At 43.8% G+C, this 20,329-nt stretch overlaps 2 protein-coding genes and 2 long non-coding RNA genes across 5 annotated transcripts in view; 2 read left to right on the forward strand and 2 right to left on the reverse strand.

The window, feature by feature from the left end:
• The window catches only part of PNPLA2 (patatin like domain 2, triacylglycerol lipase), a 41,737-nt gene extending 33,410 nt beyond the window's left edge, over nucleotides 1–8,327 (reverse strand). The window contains exon 1 of one of the 2 annotated variants that reach the window (XM_083477519.1): nucleotides 7,578–8,327. In XM_083477519.1, the coding sequence (XP_083333645.1) occupies nucleotides 7,578–7,764 (187 nt within the window). In that variant the 5' untranslated portion in view covers nucleotides 7,765–8,327. The remainder of the gene's footprint in view (nucleotides 1–7,577) is intronic. The other variant, XM_083477520.1, reaches the window with a different exon arrangement.
• LOC310695976 lies at nucleotides 1,436–8,010 on the forward strand. Its single transcript, XR_014520372.1, has 2 exons — nucleotides 1,436–2,431; nucleotides 2,650–8,010. It is a non-coding gene; the product is annotated as an uncharacterized lncRNA (long non-coding RNA).
• A 78-nt stretch (nucleotides 8,328–8,405) lies between the features above and the next one.
• LOC310696008 lies at nucleotides 8,406–11,187 on the forward strand. The gene is made up of 2 exons (XR_014520384.1): nucleotides 8,406–8,477; nucleotides 10,067–11,187. It is a non-coding gene; the product is annotated as an uncharacterized lncRNA (long non-coding RNA).
• A 2,521-nt stretch (nucleotides 11,188–13,708) lies between these two features.
• On the reverse strand, nucleotides 13,709–20,186 carry RPLP2 (ribosomal protein lateral stalk subunit P2). The gene is made up of 5 exons (XM_083480076.1): nucleotides 20,031–20,186; nucleotides 18,794–18,917; nucleotides 17,466–17,514; nucleotides 14,605–14,700; nucleotides 13,709–13,830 (listed from the first exon to the last, which is right to left on the reverse strand). The coding sequence occupies exons 2-5, from the start codon at nucleotides 18,914–18,916 to the stop codon at nucleotides 13,754–13,756; spliced, it is 345 nt and encodes a 114-aa protein (XP_083336202.1). The 5' UTR covers nucleotide 18,917; nucleotides 20,031–20,186; the 3' UTR covers nucleotides 13,709–13,753.
• Between the last annotated feature and the right edge of the window lie 143 nt (nucleotides 20,187–20,329).

The raw sequence follows: 20,329 nt of genomic DNA on the forward strand, positions 1-20,329 counted from the left end.
CAGTGCTCACAGTGCAAAAGCATAGGACTCCTTGATATCTTAGTGCACAGATGAGCAATATCAAGACACTGTTGGAGTCGTATCAGCCTAGCCAATGATAAGAGGTGATGGGAATTGGTAGTAGAGCAACATCTGGAGGGCGGCAGGTTGCCCATCCTTGTCTTAGTACTTTACTTCAAGTTTATTGCTCTCTCATCTCCATTTGTCACTATTTCTAAAACTCAAGCAGAGTTAACACACATTGCTTGCAAATGAAACACTGATCTTATACAAGATTGAACTATATGGTCTGCTCATATACAACAGGGCACATTAGAGGTTACATTCTATAGAAACATAGACCCTTAATTAAGGATTGAGTCCCTTGCACTCATGCTAGGGAATAGACCTTAGTGAACCCAACTAGAATTACTTCTAAATAAACACACTTAGGACTGCACCACATGTCTTTGAGGGCTCAAAGGTGCCAACAATATCCTCTTACGAAGGGAACAGTTCCTTTGTAGCCTCAGAAGACCAGATCAAAAAGCATGTCTAACACTACCCTTACAGGAGGGTCTCCTGTCAAGCCATATTCTTTTCCCTGTAGTCACATGGAAACTTGCTTCTTTATCACCCGATGACATAGACCTGATCACAGAGTAGCCAACACTGAGTCCTGGATCAAGGCTGGAACCAAAGGTCTTAAGGAAGACACTAATAAAACCCTTCTTATATCATCCTAAGCAAACCTCTCTGGAATGTCAAACATCTTTATCACACAAAATATGCAATTCTTGACTGCAGAGTATAGAGGATGTGTGTGCATGAATCCTCACTACTGAGAATGTCCTCGCATGCTTTAATGATTTTGCTGATTGTGCCAAAGATTAGTGATGCTTCAGAAGGCTAGTAAGATTCCCTCAAATAACTTCTTGTTGATGACCATTTTCTGGCAGTAGCTAACACAGTTACTTGCATTTTCTTTGGAGATACTTGAGCTATACTGGTACATATGATCCATCACAACAGGGATTCTTCTGACGCATCAGTATATCACTGGTACTTCTGCAAATGTGTTGCCAGCTTCCCAGCAAGAGCACAGAGGACTTTGGCAGCTGTCAACACGGGTGTGTACAAGTCTTCTAGTTCCAAGCCAACAATAATGTGATAGACAAAAAGCCACGACAGATTTAAAGCTCCAGTTTTGATTGGCAGAGGAGCAAGGGGTGTTTAACCATCTTCCCATGCTATTTCTGCATTGACCATGACACTCCCCTCCTGCAACCAAGATCAACTTTGTTGGATGGGGGAAAAAGTTCAATCTTGTATAAGATCAGTGTTTCATTTGCAAGCAATGTGTGTTAACTCTGCTTGAGTTTTAGAAATAGTGACAAAGGAGATTGCCATGAAATAACTTTTAAGAGTAGGAGTATATGATTTTGAGGGTTGGCTCACACACACATTACTTTGGGGTATATGATTCTGAAGCCACGTGTTCAACATCCCAACTGGGTGAAGTACACTTCCATTGAGAGAAGATGTAGGCATCTGGTGAGGCAGATGTACAGCACTCTAGGCTGGAGATAGATTACTTAGGCCAATGAACCACAAAACGATGGTGCAAGGGCACAGCCAGACACGGAATTGTGGCGTGCATGGAGGCGGTTTGGCATAATCAGCTGGCAATTACCAACATCATTTCCTGTTGATAAGCCATCTCTATATGAAATCTTCTACTGTTCCTCCCCCTCAGTCTAACTATTCCTTTCGCCATCCGCCTTCACAGTCATTCTCTTTCTTCCCACAAACTCCACCAGCCACTCTGTCCACTTCCTCTCTTCTCTTTCCTTTCCTCAAACCTAACATGTTACCCCACAGGGCTTTCATCCAGTGGGCCGGATCAAAATGCGACTAACCCTCCATAGGCTTGACCAATCCCCTGACCCCAAAACAAAAAAGGCCCCAGAAATGGTGCCGTAGTTGTAAAGGTATATGCATGCAAATTTTACTAGATTACTATTCACCATGGGCATGACAGAACATTTCATTTATTTATAAAAATATTTACATACCACTGTATCATAAAAAGATATCACAGTGGTTTACAGCAATATAAAAACATAAAACCAAACAGTAACATCATAACAAGTTAAAAGCAAAAAGAAATTAAATGCAAACATCAATAGACCATTGTGGGGGATGTACTCTTAATTCCCTGCATAGGCTTGACAGGATAGAAAAGTTTGCAGCAGGCGTTCAAAAGCCGGCACAGAAGGCACCTGCTAAATCCACACCTTAGCCTTCATTAGCCTTTCCCTTCTTCTCTTATCAGGTAATTATAGCCTTAGAACTAGAGAAATCTGCAGACCTAGAGAAACTTTGCCTAGTTGTGAGTAGCGTGTCTAAACGTTAAAAAGTCCTTCCCAATGTGAAAACTCAATGGTGCTTAGTGGTGGAATTGGTCAGTGCATCTGGCTGTTAACCAGCAACCCAGGGGCAGTTGTGGGCAGGATTCTTGCATTGCAGGGGGTTGGCTAGATGACCCTGAGGGTATTTTCCAACTCTACAGTTCTATGATTCTAAGCCTTAGAGAGCATAGGATAATCAATGTGTATGTGCCAAACTGTTCCTAGAAGCCCTAAATAGCAATATTATCTATTCTGGCAGAAAACCAGTTAAGTGCTCTTTAACAGATCAACAATTTCTTACAGTCAGGGCACATGTTCACAGGCAGCACTGGAAGCCTTCACTGCCCGCTGGGGCATGGCACACATCCTGGGGGCAGGGCACGCCGCCTGCAGGGGCGTGGTGCCCAGCAACGGGGTGGGGGGCAGCCGCGATGGCACCCCACTGGGATTGCACTGCCAGGGGCGGTGTGCTCCCCCCGCACTCCTTTTCTTCCACCACTGGGCTTAAGGACTCCAATCAGTGTGAAGCTGGTTTGAGAAACAATGCATCAAATGGCAATATTTCATAACAAAATACAGGATACATATTGAGTTAATGTTGTGTTCTGGATCAAAACCCTAGAACTGGGAATGCACAGAAAACAGGAGTGTGAACACATCCTCTCTACCCCCTCTCATTCACCTCCCTAGAAAGAAAAACAGCTTTCTGAGGGCAAATGCAAGTTTGTTCTTCCTCCATAAAAGAGTGACAATGAAAGTGTCCATATAATGCAACCAGTATGGAATCTGCAAGATAGATTTTTGGGAACGAGCTGGCAGGAACCTACCGTAATTATGAACTTGTGGATTTTGAAAGCAACATCCAGGGCTTTATCTCCCATCCACTTTGTATTCAGGGATATAGCACGGCTTACTGAATAAATAACAAATACAATACAAAGTGAACAGCAGAGGCTTTAAATTTGTTTGTGTCTGTTTTAACAGAAATTTGTGCAATCTTAATTATGGATTTCCTTTCCTGAGCCACAATTAAAACAGATGCTGTATGCATACACAATATGCATACATATTGAGTTTTCTCATTGGGAGTGACTCCAACTGGAGCTCAGAGGCATGTAACGTCACTTTAAATGCATTTCAAGACTATATATCCCATAACCAGTAAGTCTGGTTACTCCATGGGGTGCATCTTAATAAGTTTACACCTGGAAGTTTCTAGATGCTCATTAGTATCACTCACTTTGTAAAGGTATTTTTAATTAACAAAACAAGCCTGGGTTCCTGTTGTTTCTACCTCTACAAAGTTCATAGCTACACTTTATATCTCATTGGGCTGTTTCAGCTGCCATTTGCTTTTTAAAGAAGTGTTTGATCCAGAATCCATGGGATGAATGCACATATATGGCTCCTAGTGTAGGTGGGCAATGAGTAAATGAAGATTAGATTACCAGTGTACACTTGTGTATAAAACAGCCTGCACCATCCAGGTGCTCTCCAGGCACTTTGGACAACTCTGTGCTCTGCAGTGATGGAAGTTCTAGTTCAGAACATCTGGAGGGCCCCAGAATGGCAAAAGCTGTAAGAATACAATTTACATCCTGCCCTTCTTCCTGAAGGAGCCCATGGCAGCAAACACATCTTTTTTTTAAGCATTGTAAAAAATGGTTGAAAACTTTCTCTACACTGTTCTTGTTCACCAAAGCTGATTAAATTACCAATGGAATTGAAAGGGAATCTTTCAAATGACTAATCACAAAACAAAGTACAAAAGTATGTTCATTATCACTAGCAATTACAGCACAAGGTACAATCTCCATGACAGAATGGTTTGCCTAATTTTGCTTACCAGTAAGATTACAAGCAAGATTAAAATAAGTGGCCACTTGAACACTGTTCTTACTGATGATAAAGTGACACAATTAATGTGGCCATAAGCCACCCATGTTTTAAAGCTTATAGGTATTTATATTGGTGAATGGACAGCAAAAGGAAGAGATGGATGTGAGCAGCAAATTTGCATGTACAGTACTGTATGTGTAAAACATGTAGGAAAGACTCATTCAAGAGCCGGGATTGGTTGCTGCTCATTGGCAAGTGTGCACTCATGGTAAACATTCACATGATGTACGAAAGGTTATGTCATTTCACTGCCACTTACACTGAACACGTATTATGCTTTCCTACTTCTTCCCAAATAGACCCCTACCCACTAGCAGGAATGGCCTAAAAGAAAGTCACCAGAAGCAATGTTCTGTAACTATGCAATGGGGAAAGCTGAAACCAGGGAACTTCCTAGCTATTCTATAGTTAGGAATTAGTCTTGGCGAAAGCCAGGGGCAAACGAAGGCTAGCCAACACCCAGGGCGGGGCAAACCACCAGCTGCGCACTCGTTGCGCCGCTACATATGACGCATGTGCGGTGTTGCTACATAGGGCGCATGTGTGGCGTCGCTACGTAGAGTGCATGCGCGTGACAGCGCACATGCGTTGTGCATAGCGGTTTGCAACCAGCACCACTCGAACAACATATGGACGATGGCGGGATCCTCTGCTCGCGGCTGCAGCTGTGAACGGAGTATCCTCCACATGCGGTTGCAGCGGTGCGAGCACCCCGCGGGGTGCCTTCTTGTCACCACCCCCAGACATGGCACCCGGGGCGCCCCCCCCTCCCACGATGCCACTGGCGAAAGCTCAGCCCTGTGCTTGCTTACCACCAGGTCTCAGTTTGGGAATACAGAAAGCTACCTTATATAACGAGCAAGACCACTAGTCTAACTAGTTCAGCACTGGCTACTCCGATAAGCAGTACAGTAGTTCTTTGAAGTCTAAGGCAAAAAAGGGTATTTCCTTATCACCAGCTAGTCAAGTCCCTGTTTAACAGGCAATGCCAGAGCAGAGACTGAATCAGGAAACCTCTATTTACAAAGCAAGTGCTCTGCGACAAAGCTGTGTGTTGCCCCTACATGCAGAATATCCTGTCATACCAGAGGAATAAGCCCCAACAAAAGTACAGTACTTGTGCATTCACTACTCAGGGCTGCATGCAGAGCCAGCAAATGAACTGACCCACCCCCTGCCTTGTTTCCCTGGCATACCCTTTGGGCCTTCAGTTGCTGCAGGTCAAATAAAAAATTAGCAATGAAAGGTTTTCCCAACAAACAAAGGCTCTGTTTTATCTGCTGGATTTCTATCTGTTAGGGTCTTAAGGGCACAAAATCCCTGCAACCGAGAAGGAAATAATCACATAATTTTAGGGTAGGAATGGACCTTGGAGTCACCTAGTCCAGAGCTGGCAGCTGGCAATTCACATCTTGTTTCCTTCAGTCCAGCACAGACTAAGCTCATGTTTCAAGGAGGATTCGTGCTGCCCAATTCTAAGAATATTTACTCAGAATTAAGTCACAGTACAGTATTGCAGCCTTAGAAACCTTTTTAAAAAAACAAACCACTTTATAAGAAAGCTTTATGAGAATTCCACGAGAGACAATTTTGAAGGTAAAAACAAATACTAACTATCCTTTTAAAGGACAGTTAGTGCCCCCTAATGCACACCACACTCCCTTTCAGACAGTGTGCATACAGAGGGCTTGAAAACAAACAGATGATCTAACTTAGAGGACATGCAGCTTTATTGTGTTCCAGGTTCCCGGAGAGATAAGCAAATAATAAATCAAGATTAACAAAACAACACCACTTATAAGATATGGTAGAAAGCATATCTGAATCCATGAAGCCCAAAGACCATGAATGAATATTTAGGGAAGGGCAAAATGCTTTTGAGATGCTACTATGAGAATATGTTTTTGCTGATATTTGGCATCTGCGTCTGTGCAGATGCGATTTTTGGTGCTGTGGAAGCAAGTCCCCGAGCCGGTTTAGCGCAGTGCACAAGCGGGCAGCTCGGTTCGAGGGCAGCTTGCGGGCTGGTCAAACGACCTCCGCGGGCTGCTTCCGGCCCATGGGCCTTAGGTTGCTGACCCCTGCTGTAGAGGGAAGTGTGGGGCAGGTGGGACTCATCTGCCTGAGAAGGTAGTCCATCTGACTTCACCCCCAAATGCACACTTCATTGTCTTTCAAGACAGACAGGTGCCAACAACAATTGGTTCCAAGAAGGTAGGGTGTCTTGCACCCACAGATTCATAATATATATACACAGGGTGAGTCTTTTAAAAGAGGCCCCGTGGAACATGTGTACCCCGTATCCATGGGGCCTCTCTTAAAGGACTTACCCTGTACACACACACACACACACACACACTGGGGTTGAGTACTGTGTTGCATTGTACATGCTGCTTTGAAGACAATTCAGAACCTTTGGGTAGTTCAAAAACAGGTACTAAGCTATTGCCTCGGTCTGCTTGGTAGAAACTTAACTTCCCAGCATTGAAATAACTTCCATGGCTTCCAGTCCATTTTGAAGCACTACATACATTAGGGCTCAGGTACCTGAAGAAACACCTGCTCCTATATCAACTTCTCTGTGCCTCGAGATCATCTTTCCAGGGCCCCACACCATCCAAGTAAAGTAAGGCAGGTGAAAACCAGGGAGCAATACCCTCCCCAGAGGCCTTGCCGGTGCCAAAATTGTTGTCTTTTAGGTATGAGGTAAAGACAATTAATTTTTTTTGGAGTTTTATTTTATTACATTTTAAAATGAAAACAGTCAACACATAAAACACATTATTTCAGTTTTATATTGTTTTTGTAAACAACCCTGAGATCTCCACAGAAGAGCAGATGTATGCAAACCTTTTAAACAGAATCCAAGCCTGTACCTACCCACACCCAAGTGACACATTAATAACAAGGAAGAGAAAAAGGCATGGTTCAGCGAAAGAGCATATGTTTTGCATGCAGTACTAAGGTCTGACTCAGCATGAGGCAGGTTCACGTGAACCAGAAAAGGTGAGAGTCATCCGTTCTGTGGATCAAATAAGTGGTATGTGTGTATCTGTCCCCCCCCCCCCGCCCCGTCTCTGCGTGTGTCACCGCTGAAAAAAGCACACCCACCCATTAGTTTCGGTGGTTGGGGGCGCTAGTTGTCATCTGGATTCCTCCTTCAGAAGGAAAGAGAAAGCGGCAGGACTGACAGGAAGGCGCCCCTCTCCCGGTAGTCTGTTTTTGCTTTCCACCCACCGCGCAGAAGGGGAACGCAAAGGCACAGGATGACACAGGCAGGCTCCTTACCTAGGCAGGCTCCAGTGACCAGGGCTGTAGCCGTCAGGGCTCCGGCCGAGGCGCCATAAATGTTCTTGGCATTCGCCACCAAGAAAGGCGCGTGCTCTTGGAGGCAGCTGGCGACCCCGATGTGGTACACCCCCAAGAACCCGCAGCCCGCGAAGGAGATATTCCAGGTGGAGCCCAGAGGGTACATCGCCTTACAACAACCACCTCCTGTTCCTCGCACGCCCTCACGGATGCGGGGCGAGGCAGGGAGTAAGAGGGACACGGAGCGAGCTCTCCCGGCGCGGGGCTGGGCACTCCTGGGCAGCTTCTGTGGCTCGCCCTGCCTGGCTCCTTCTCAGCGCCTGGCGTGCAGGAAGGGGTTTCTCTCGGTGGTCGCCGCGCTGCCACTCGCTTCTTCCGCCTTCTCTCTAGTCGCCGCAAACTCCACCTGAGCGCCGACGGCCGGGAGGGAAGCGTTATATCGGGTGCGCGCCAGCAGCGGGGAGGAGCCCCGCTTGGTCACAATCCCACGACGCCAGCGAGCGGCTAATGGCTGCTGCGCAGAGGCGGTGGCGACACTCTCCACGCCCCCTCGGAAGGTGGAGTCGGAGGGCGCCGAAAGGCTTCGGGGGACGGGGGGTGGGCGGGCTTCGCCAACCGGCTCCAGCAACCCGCCGCTGGGGAGTATTTCCCAGAAAGCTCGAGGGCGTTCCGAGGCGGCATCCAATCGCGGGGGCGCCCGGAGCGCGCATCTGGGGGGTGCCCTCTTCGCAAGCGCCGCTGATGTAGCTTTCGACCCAGATATGCTTGTTTTGGGAGAGATCCTTGGCTTTCCCAGGAAGCCAAGTTTGAAGGTCTCGCGCATTGCGGTTGCCTCAGGCGTGTTATGGTGACGCGCGTGTACACACTGGAGGTTAAAGGGTACGTATGTGGTGCGCAGAGGGAAGGCTGCTGTGTTTGCCAGGCTGGGGGTCGGGAATTTGAAGGGCGAGGCTCAGAAGAGGGTGGTCTCCTTGCGTTTGTTTTCTTGAGAAAGAGCCCCACGGAGCTGAGTCCCAAATAAACGTACCTGAGATTGGGGTGTTAAGCATAGCTGTCAACTTTTCCCTTTTCTTGCGAGGAATCCTATTCGGAATAAGGGAATTTCCCTTAAAAAAAGGAAAACGTTGACAGCTATGGAAGTGGTTTTGGGGGAAAGTAAAGTTAGACCATCTTCTGGACAAGGCTAGGGGCCCCTCCTCAGCAGGAGAAGTAGGAGAGTCCCCCAAATGCTGTAGCATTTGCGAAGAGGTGAAGTAATAAATGGGAGAGCTATCAAACCAGTAAGTCCGGAGTCTAAAATTGCCCGACTGCACCACTACCTTCCTCCAGCTTGTGAGACTTACTAGGAAGTGTCATAAAACACAGTGGGCCTAAGACTAGTAAACATGTACAAGATTGCTCTGCTTGTCTGATGCAGCAAAAAAAAAAAAGCTGGCAAGAAAAATGCCTTGTAATGAGCACCTTGGTAGCGAACAGATTTATTTTAGCATATCCTTTGGTGGGTTAGAGTCCACTTAATCAGATGCATGAAGTGGCAAAGCAGGCTTGGTTTCATAAAAATGTATGCCACAACAAATCTGTTGGTCTTTAAACCAGGGACGGGGAACATGTGACCCTCCAAATGTTCTTGGATTACAACTCTCACCAGCCATTATAGCCAGTGGTCAAGTGTAATGAGTCTTGTTGTCATATCCATTTGCAGCATTGCTAGAATGAAGGGTGACTGTGACCCCCTCACTCACTCATTCATGCTTGGCCATGGTTTGACTTAGTATTATATGCGAACCAGCCCAGTGTATCTGTTGGAACAGAGAGACTAGACCAGGGGTCTGCAACCTTTAAGACAAAAAGAGCCACTTGGACCCATTTCCGAAGAAAAAAAACTGGGAGCCGCAAAACCGGGAAGGTGACATCGGGACGGTGTGTGACTAACGCACGCACCGCCCCCGTGCGACGTCACAACCAGTACAGCGCCCGCCACAGTGGGGAGTGTCGGGGCGCACAATGCGCCTCCTCCCCTCGCTAGTATCCGCCCCGGAGCCGCGGCAAAGGTGTAAAAGAGCCACATGCGGCTCCGGAGCCGTGGGTTGCAGACCCCTGGACTAGACAGAAAAGGTCTGGGTTAGCAGTTCTGTCCAAATAGTAGCAAGCTAACTAGAGAGAGCCCATTGTTTTTCTTTACTGTTTGCTTGTCATGCTGCCTGTGTTTCAAAAGTAGGCATTCAGGTGTTACCCATTTCTTTTTAAAATTGGGGCCTCAGGGACTAATGTAAAGTGAGAACAGCCAGTTCCCATGTTCTCCAGGCTGCTCTGTTTTTGATACACTGGTCTGGGGGCTGGGATCTTATTTTTCTACACAGAAAATTTGCATCACTTAGCAGCAAGGGGTGGGAAGAATGTTTTCCAAAGAAATAGCCACCCCCATCCCGCATAGTGATACCCTGATCCATTTTGCATCTTCCCTACAGTGGATCCAATCATCGCACATCAGTTTGGCCTGTGATACTAAAATGAAAATAAAATCAATACCTACTTAATCTACATCAACTAAAATGAGAAGGAAACCTGGTGCTCAGGCTTCATCTTTGGCAAGTCTACAGCCAAAATGAGAATACTGAAAGCGAGTGTGATCTCACATACCAGATTAGTACTGTTAATTATCAGCATGAACATTGCAATTCATTTGGTTAATTATCAAAGGATAATTTAACTGGGCAATCTAGTTGAGATTATCTATACTAACTGGGATCTTTTAAAGAGACATTTGCTATTAAGCAACATCAGTACTTGATGTATTAATTACAACTTGTTGCCTTTCCTTGTATGCTAGCATGAAATGGAATGGAGGAAATAATTAAAATAATTCCTCAGCAATCCTGTTCGTCCCACCAATGAGTGTTAGGGAGGCAATGCAGACATGCCTTTTAAGTTGCATTCCAAGTTGAAATTTAGCAGATGAAACCATCACAGATGATGATAATAATAATAATAATAATTTTTATTTATACCCCGCCCTCCCCAGCCAAGGCCGGGCTCAGGGCGGCTTACAAGCAATAATAAAAACAAGTTGAATGATTACAACTTAAAAACAAAATTAAAATACAATTAAAATACAATGATGGGAGTTGTAGTCCAGTATACTGGAGGCCACGTACTAATTCTCCAGTGATTATGAAAGGTATCAATTATTTGTCAAAAATCCTGAAGGTCATATAGATGCCTACTACCCAAGATCACTTCATAGGGTTTTAGCATCTTTCCATTTACTTTCACCACCCCTTTGTTTTCAGTCAAACTATAAGTTAGAAAGTGGAAGCAGAAAACTTATGAAACTGATACCTAGGCCAGCTGGAATACTTTCAACAAAAGGTTTGGACTCGTAAAGGTAACTAGATATGGCAGGTGGGTTGTGTTGTGTGTGGTTGCAGTGGTCTAACTATCTATGTAAGCGTATATGAGAAATGGTACCTTGTAGAACTGAAATGTAATCAATAGCAAGCCAAAGATTAAAGGTGTACTTTACCTGGAGCCTCTGGTGAATCTCTGGAATTCAACTCTGATCCTCTGAAATACACTTTTGTTTTAATAACACTGAAGTTATTATTTTACATATTGTTCTGTCTACATATTGTTCTGTCTATTTATAAATGGCATTGGACTCTAGAGGAGGGGCAGGGAATGTGATTAGAAATCCTTTGTGATAATAGTCTACAGAAACAAGAGGGAGAGCTGGACAAACAATAATGGTGTGTGTGCAGTTCTCCCAGTCAGCTCTTTCACAGTCAGAAACCACACCTGTGTTCTCTAAACCCTATTTTCATTTACAGTATATTATTCCTTAAGTCACATGCCTGTTCATAGGCTGAATATCTGGCACTGTGAGTGGAGCTCGTAATAGACCTTTCCTATTCTGTAAGATCCCGCTGCTGTCTCAAACCTGTTGAAAGAAATGTAAACAACTATGCTTTGCTTGCTGCCTACATATGAAAACATTATAGTTACAGAATTTTCCCATCCTTTTAAAAACATGATGCAAAAATATCCCAACTTCACTGGAATTAGTAATCAGTCAGCTTTTACTCAAGACTAGCTAAGAAGTCCATAGTCCATTATAGGGTTGCCTTTGCACTTTGCCCAAGGCACTTATTATAGCTGTTTTTGTTTCTGTGCCAATATTTAGAACTCTATGGCAGCAGTTTCCTTTTATGCATTGCATTGCATTTTTATAAGCATATGCACTCTGAGGAAAAAGTATCTAGTTGTTTACATAATTGCTGCATTTTATATAATCTCTTATAACATGGTGCAATACCTATGTACAGTGGTACCTCAGGTTAAGTACTTAATTCGTTCTGGAGGTCTGTTCTTAACCTGAAACTGTTCTTAACCTGAAGCACCACTTTACCTAATGCTGCTGCCGCGCCGCCGGAGCACGATTTCTGTTCTCACCCTGAAGCAAAGTTCTTAACCTGAAGCACTATTTCTGGGTTAGCGGAGTCTGTAACCTGAAGTGTATGTAATCCGAGGTACCACTGTATTAAAGAAGCCAAGTTATGTATGTTGTGTTACTGGATGCTACTTTCAAAAGTTTCCTAACAGTCTTCAAGAAAAAAATTATTAAAAAATACCCTATCTTAGGTGAGTGGACCAAGTCAGCTACATCTGTATTCCAAGGTACTGGACACAAGTGTGGTGCTGAGAACGCCAAGGTTGCATGTTAATTCCCATAAGGGACAGGTGCATCTTCCTGCATTGCAGGGGTTGGACCAGATGATCGCCAGGGTCCCTTCCACCTCTTAGCTCACTTTACACTCCCTGTCACTTGAAGAACTGTAGTGCAATTATTTTGCTTCATGAAGGCCACAAAACAGACAAGATACCAAAGGGCACCAATCTGGGTTCAAATTAGAATTTTTCATCAATTTATGAGGTTATGCCACTTTGGTTCGGCCATCACTTTTCTGCTTCATATTCGGGAGGCAAGGGCCAGTATAATATTGAGTGTATGCAATGCATGTGTTACATGGACTGATTTTTCTGCCATGGCCATCACTCTTTAAAGCAGGGGTTGAAAACCTGCTGGAGGATTTCAGCTGCCCTGTATTCTAAATATATTTAAATAGGTCTATCATATATCCGGAAATCCCTGGACATAGCTGGGATTAGTCTGTTGAAAATGGTGTCTAGGCGGAATTTTCCATAAGCTGTTAAAATGTATGGGAAAACCTGGACATATGGCATCCCACATTGGAAGTGTTGTTTTTTTGCTGATTTTCCTAAAAAACAGCAAACCCCCCCCCCCACTTTTTTGAGTTCTTGCAAAAAATAATAATAATTCAACTATTGTGTCCAGATTTTCACTTTTTGAAATATGGCAACCCTAATTTAAATGTATTTTAAATATATTTCATGGCACATGGGGCTCTGTATTTCATACTAACACAGAAGAGCAAAGTTTATGGCAATAAAAGCAAAAATCTAATTTTTAAAAACTTCTCAGAACAGGTAAGACATAGTGAAGTCTGGGTAACCAGGAGGTAGTTCTGCATGGTTGTATACTGCTCCTTGATTTGACCATAATTCAGTATTAGTTTTGTAGAAGAACATTTAACCCTTTAGAAGTCTTTTGAATTCAAAATGTGGCTTTGTCTGATGCATATTTTGAAACACTCTTACTCAATTTCTATAAAGTGAACCAAAATTTGTGTAAAAGGCATCAGCTTGTCTGCCTCTACACCTGACATATATCAGATTAAGGCATCACATTTAAGGTGTAAAAGCATGAAGAAGCTGCCTCCTGGTTTTTATAAAAGGCTCTGCCTACATCCGTATCAGCCTATTTCTCTTCCAAATATTTTAGTTACTGCAAAAACTTTTTTGTTGCAGAAAAACCTATTTTTAATCTCTTAGCAGAGTTAAATAGGATCAAATTGCTCACTTTATGTTAATACCAAACAGCTTTGAACCACTCTAGAAAATCCGTAATTCACAAAACAATAACAAGAGTTGTAACTTTATCACAAGATGCTACTTCTAAAGAATTACCAACTGATTCAGAACACTGTATATGCAGAAAGCAAGGAAGCTTATCAAGTACGCCACAACAAAACAATATTTTAACCAAATTTTATTATAGATTAGCCCTCAACAAAAGTTTAATCGAACAGCCCAAATCCCATATCATCATCAGATTCTTCAGACTCTTCTTTCTTTTCTTCTTTCTTCTCCTCCGCTGAAAAGACAAGTAGATATAGACAGTTTAGCAGACAACTCTCAAAACAGCATTTTTATAGGCTAATTCTATATACTAGTGGTGGGTAATCTATGGCCCTCAGACATTGTTCAACTCCCTCCAGTATGGTCAATGGCAAGGGGTGATGCAAGCTGTAGCTCGGGAAAGACCCAGAACATCACATGTCCCCATCACCACTACAACTGCAGCTGCCTTAAAGATGAGGTGTGAGGGTCAACCAATCTGGAGTTAGAAGAGAATCCAAAGAAAGTCATGATGCAAATAGCTGAAGGCAGACACTGCTCATCAACAAGTTGTATTAGGTTCAGCACTCATGTAGGCCATATGTCGTCTCACTGCACTTAGTAACCCCATGTTACAATATGCCAACATTGCCTACTGCAAATAAGCAAAAAGGTAAAAAGAAAGCAGAGAAGATTGGCTGGGTCTCAGCATCCATACCAAATCAGAGTATCTTAGCTGAAGAGAATGTATCTGAAGTCTGAGCTAGAACATTACCTTGTAATAATGTTTTCCTTAGAACTGGAAGAGCTATTGCCAAGACATTTTTTTAATGTCGAACTGGGCAATGTTTCCGAATGGAACCAAGTCATAAAGTAACAACTCATATCATACGAGTTGTTCAGTTAATCTCATAGACTGTGGCTACTCAACGTGAAATTACCAAGTTTTTGGATTCCTCTCTAGAAGTTTTCTCCTGCTTGATGCCTGCCTGCCCACCCAACCTTCCTTTTCATGATCCATTATACTTACCAGCTGCTGGTGCAGCACCTGCAGCAGGAGCAGCAGAACCTCCAGCAGAAACTGCTACAGCCCCACCAACTGGCATGCTGGCAAGCTTGCTGTTACCTGGGGGACATTAACAAGGAAAATGAAGAACTGTATATGAAGCCAACGAGAGAGATACCTGAGGACAAACCCCCAATTCTGCAGTGTTCCCTACTGCCCAACCCTTTCCCCCCTTCCTGCCCCAGTCCATTTCTGATAAAGGGAGTAACAGAAGGATGAACTTTTGCCTAGCACTTTAGAAGACCAGTTTTGTCACAAGCGCTTCAAGTTGTTGGCCCCCAATACATCAGACACCACAGGCTATTGACACAATACCAGTGATCAACTTGAGTTGACCACCAAACTCACACCAGGTGCCAGAAAAGGAAGTCTCAATATTCTATCAGCCTAGTTTCTGCATATAAACCAGGCCAACTGGTCCTTCAATGCCCTTCTCCCATGCAACCAGTGGGAACCTTTTGTTCCCATTAGCAGCATGAAGCCAAACTTAGAACTGTGGTAAGGAGTACACTGTGCAACTACAGAAGTTACATGATGAATGGACCTTAGAGATTTAAAGACTAGCTACCAATTAATGCCAACAGTTCCAGGGAAGTTGGCAATATACTATTTCCCTTGTGAGAACAAGCACGTCAGTGGGGGAAATGCCTGTTCCTTGTTTCTAGGAATATAAATCTAAACAATTGCATGGTATTCCTGGAGCCAGAACAGTAAACACGTTTTATAACCATTCAGCATATTCTCAGAAGAATATGTATAACAGCAGAGCCAAGAAGTAATTTAAGTGTACAAAAAACCCTTTATTTAGAACAAATACAAAGAGCCTCATATAAACATTAACAAGTCCTGTAGTTTGCTGTACCAGTTTTCCTGCAGGCATCTAGACACATCAACATTAGATAATCAATTATATAGCTGTTATAGTAACAGGGGCAGCCATATCACTGTAGTTACTATGACTATGTATTCAGCACCAACAATTTACATGGCACCTAATAGCCTAAGATGCAAGTCCCTCCTGAAAGGAGGTTCCAACATTTTGCCAGTGGAAACAAAAAGGAGGCTTGTGTGACCATACAAGGATGGGGGGTTCAGAAGGGCTTCACAGGAAGAGAGGTAGTGCCACTGTGCTGGCATTCAAGAGGAGTTCAATGGGTGGCATAGAGTTCTACATGGAGTGGAGTGGATGGCAGAATGACAAGGGGAAACAACATAGCAGCTTACTATAATCAGGTTGGGAGATGACCAAACCAGAACATTTTACAATGTTGATTGACATGACTTAACAATAGGGGGTGTTAGGGAACAATCCAAAATAAAGCCAAGGCTTCACCACTGGTCTACAAGGTGGATGCTACAAAGAGCACAAGAAGACCTTTGACATGCTCCCCAGGGATCATCAGGGTGGGGTACTGTTGTTGCTGGGGCAAAATTTAGTTTTGGATATGCATTATTTTGTTGGTGATCCAAGGGGGGGTGTATGATACACACACACACACACACACACACACACACCTTGATTACCAGCAAAAATATACATATATTACTGTTGGATTTATTCTCATTGTATATTTGTCCACCATGAGATGTTTTCATTAGTTCACTGAGCATACAGCTGCTTAAATTTTGCCATAGCTTGTAACTGTTAGTGAATTATGTAAAACGTTTTGGTGTTGTGAGCTGCCATGAGCATGGATTACTATGGAAAGGCAGCGCAAAAGTGATACTACTGCTGCTGCTGCTGAATTTACAAAAAAAAAAAAAAACTGTTGTCCAAGGGTGCAAATGATGTGTAGCATGGGACCAATGAACAAGCCATGAAGATTCTTAGCATGTCCAAAAGGCACTGCCCACAATGGAAACAGTGAGCAAACAACGAAGACAGGATGGAAAAGAACCAGCCTATAACAAGAGTTCTACCTAAGGTGTGGGAAAGGGCACAATCAGCAATATCAGATTGTACAGGGAAAGAGAAATTGAAATAGAGAAACATGAGACACTAGGAAATACACAGCATGTTCCAAAAGTCCAGAAGCAGAGGGCAGAAAAAAGTTGGCCAGTAAAGAAGGATGTTGATATATACCTGAAATGCAACCCATATATTCCAAGTATTGGTGTTAAGATGTAAGGAGAAGACCAGGAGGTGAGGGGCAGACAGGATTAAGGAAATGCGGGGAGATGCAAGTAAGGTGGTCATCTCACCAAGCAAGATAGTTTGAGGGAGATGGAAGAGGGGTATGAAGTTGGGACTAGGACAAATAGCTTCATTATTTTATCACAGAAGGAGGCATGGTGGACAGGGAGCAAGATGGCAGCAGAAGACTTTAATAGAGCAAACTGGCTAGACAGAAACTGTTATTCTTTTTAGAGACCCATTCAGCCAGCAATATTTTTTTCCCCACAGAAGGCAATGCTGCTTTTTAAACAGCAATTTGTTGAGAACATCCCCTATACAAACAGGCAACAAGTGCCTGTTTTTATGAGGATTTCCCCAAATTAATGTGGTCCACCAGCGAAACCCAGCAGGCACCAGCATGAGCCTGTAGGAATTAGGATGGACCCATTACATTTCCAAGCATATTCCATTAATGCCACACACATTTATTGATTACACTCTGGATTGCCATTTGCTATGCTGAGTAATTACAGTTTTAAAGTTTGGCCACTTGACTGTTTCAAGATTGAATTATGTTGCTGTGGTAATTTCACTCCCAACAACCCTCTCTGCTGTAAGCAAAATAGTTAAATACCTCTGAACTAGTGATCTCTCAGTGCCAAAGAGGGACTCATGGTCCCTTTCAAACCTGTCTCCATTTTAAACTCACCTTGGGAGATGACATCTTCAATGTTTTTCCCATTCAGCTCACTAATGACCTGTGGGAAGCAAGTTGAAAAGTGTTACCTAAAAAGATTCTAAGTGCAGGGAACTAAAGAATTAACAACTGTGGCCAAAATACTGCGAAACTGAAGCAACTCAAAACACTTTTTTAAAAATACAATTGGTCTTGCCTAGAGCTGCCCTGGGGAAACTGCACTGTGCCACACTGAACTCAGAAAGAGATTACCATCTTCTCAGATGCGTTATTGCAGCTTTGCACAAAAAATATAGTGATCCCCAGGGCACTTTTGGTTAGCTACAGTCAAGCAGATTAGCTATCCAAGTGGGACTAAAATAACCTCTTACCAAGCACAGCATGATATTCATCTGGAATCTCATGAGTCAAGAACTCAAATAACTGAATTGTTTTTATACAAGCCCCATATTTCCTTGGGTGGGGGAAATCAACAGTTTCCCATTATGCTTGCTGGGCTTTTGAGAAGGCAGATGGATTTCTTAAAAGTCTATCATGGAGTGATTGAAACCAGGGAAGGTTGGTAGAAACTACTAATAATGGCTGAAAAACTACTAAGCCAAAACGTTGGGACTTTTAAAAATTAACCTTCTGTCTAAAAAAGTGATACACTTTCATTAAGCAAAGGTGTTTTTTCATTGCTGATTAGCTCATTTAGGTTGTTTACCATAGTAAAGTTCAAGAGAGAAAACTTTACTTTGCATTTCTTTTTATGCTGTACAAATTCTGTATGACTACCAGTTGTCCCAAGCTTGATACTAGAAAAGACAGATATAGCACACACAGAACTGAGCTATGGCAGCTTGCAATCTGCTCTTCCTTCCTGTTGGCATTAAGTCCAGAAGCCAAAGAAAGATGCAACACTGAACTGTAGATCTAGCTCAGAAGAAGACTTTTATAACCAGGCCTTTGGCTGCTTACACAATCTATGGTGTCTGAAATATGTTTGTGGGATAGGGGGTTATTGGTTAATTTTCTATGTATTTTGTGATCTCATTTATTTTAATACTATAAACCATCCTGTGATCTTCAGTATAGAAATGGAAGTCTCATCACTACAGGATATGCTGTACAATATTAGATTTACTCCAATTCATTCTAGACACTGAAAGTTAGCCCCAAAGCAGCTGAGAGGTGCACAGGGAATATCCAGAGAATACTTGTGAAACAGGAACCAATAACAACATTCTTCAAGCCTTCATTTTGCATAGTCTCTATTTGGGTGAAAGGGGCTTGTGGTCCAGTGTAGTCTTCTCAATGAATGGCATTTATGCCACACTGCACACCTATCGGTCACTCACCTTATTCACACGTTCATCGTCCGTCTCAATGCCTACACTGTCAAGAATTTTCTTTAAGTCTTTTGAGCTTGGGGACTCATTGCCCCCAAGGACAGCAAGAAGGTAAGCTGCAACGTAGCGCATTCTGGGAAAGAAAAAATAAGGCAGGGGTTGTTTTTTTTAAAAAATGGCTGATACTTATTTGAACAGCAGAAGATTTTTCCTGTGTTTAATACATATGATAGTCCAGTAAGTTTTAAAATGGATGACACCACCTAAAGTTCCAGGGGAGTATGCACAGCTGCCCTCTTAATTTTTGATATATCTATGCTTAAGAACTACCCTTATGTATTTCATATTAGGGGCATCCAGGAAGTAACTCCTATTTAGAGCACATGCTTCGCCTGCAGAAAACACCAGGTTCAATTCCTGACACTACTACTTTTATTTTAAAAAAGATCTAGTAGTGAATGCTACTATTCTTTACCAAAGACTGCAGTACCACCACTATTCACGACTGGACAATACTGTGGCCGATGAACAAACAGCCTGACTTGGTATAAGGCAGCCTCTTCTTACATTACAACACACAATATGTTCTCTCAACTGCAAATTAAATATTTAACTTGGGCGGAAAGGGGGGCTATAAAAAAACTAACGATTTCAATTCAGGGCCTTCTAAAAATAAGCCCCCTCACGGGAGACACGTGCTACCATCACAACTCCCACATTCACGTCGGACAAAGCCGCCATGCCGCTAAGATTTTAAGTTTCAACTTTCCATCGCCAGAACAAGCCGGAAATGCGAAAACCTAATGCACTACGGTCGCTTACCAGGGCGAAAAAGCATCTTCACCCACTTGTTGCAGTCTCTAAATTTTTATTTTAAATCGGAATGGGGGGGCTGCTCCCCACCACCTCCACTCGCCCTTTTTGCCCGGGAGGCTTCTAAAGCACTCCCTTCGCCTTCGCCGTTTCTAGGGTATGATATGCCCTCCGCATCCTTTCGTCACCGACCACCACGATCACAGGCTCCTCTCCTTCCCAGCCGGGCCTTCCCTAACCTGGATCAGGAAGCACATGGCCGCCATGTCACCCCCTCCACCCTGGCTCACATGGTATCGCCTACCCGGGCTGCCCGGCTTATAAACCCGCGGAACGGCAGGCGGTGGAGATGGAATCTAAGACCGTCCTGGACGCATCCATTACAAAAAAGGGGGGTCGCGGAGTAAAAGAAACCCCCCCCAAGCCTACTCACTTCGGGCCTCTGGACGTGCGCTCTCTACGACGGCGATAGCAAAAAGGAAAGGGAGGAGCCTACGGCGCGGGGTTCTTCCCAGTACTCTCCAACAACCGGGTTTCTTATTGGACGCAAGGCATAGCCAACCAGAAACCGCATAGTTAGCGGCGCCCTAAACGGAAGTGAGACGCTTCCTGCCGGCCTGTGCTGCCGCCATGTCACTAGAGGCACCAGCGACGCCCATAGGGAGGAATCGGTCTCTGCGACTGCTGTTTCGGTATTAGAGGCGTCAGCAAGCGCCCTATAAAGGGGAAGAG

The sequence above is a fragment of the Podarcis liolepis genome (genome assembly GCF_965112155.1).
Source record: "Podarcis liolepis genome assembly, chromosome: 1".
Classification (NCBI taxonomy): Eukaryota; Metazoa; Chordata; class Lepidosauria; order Squamata; family Lacertidae; genus Podarcis; species Podarcis liolepis.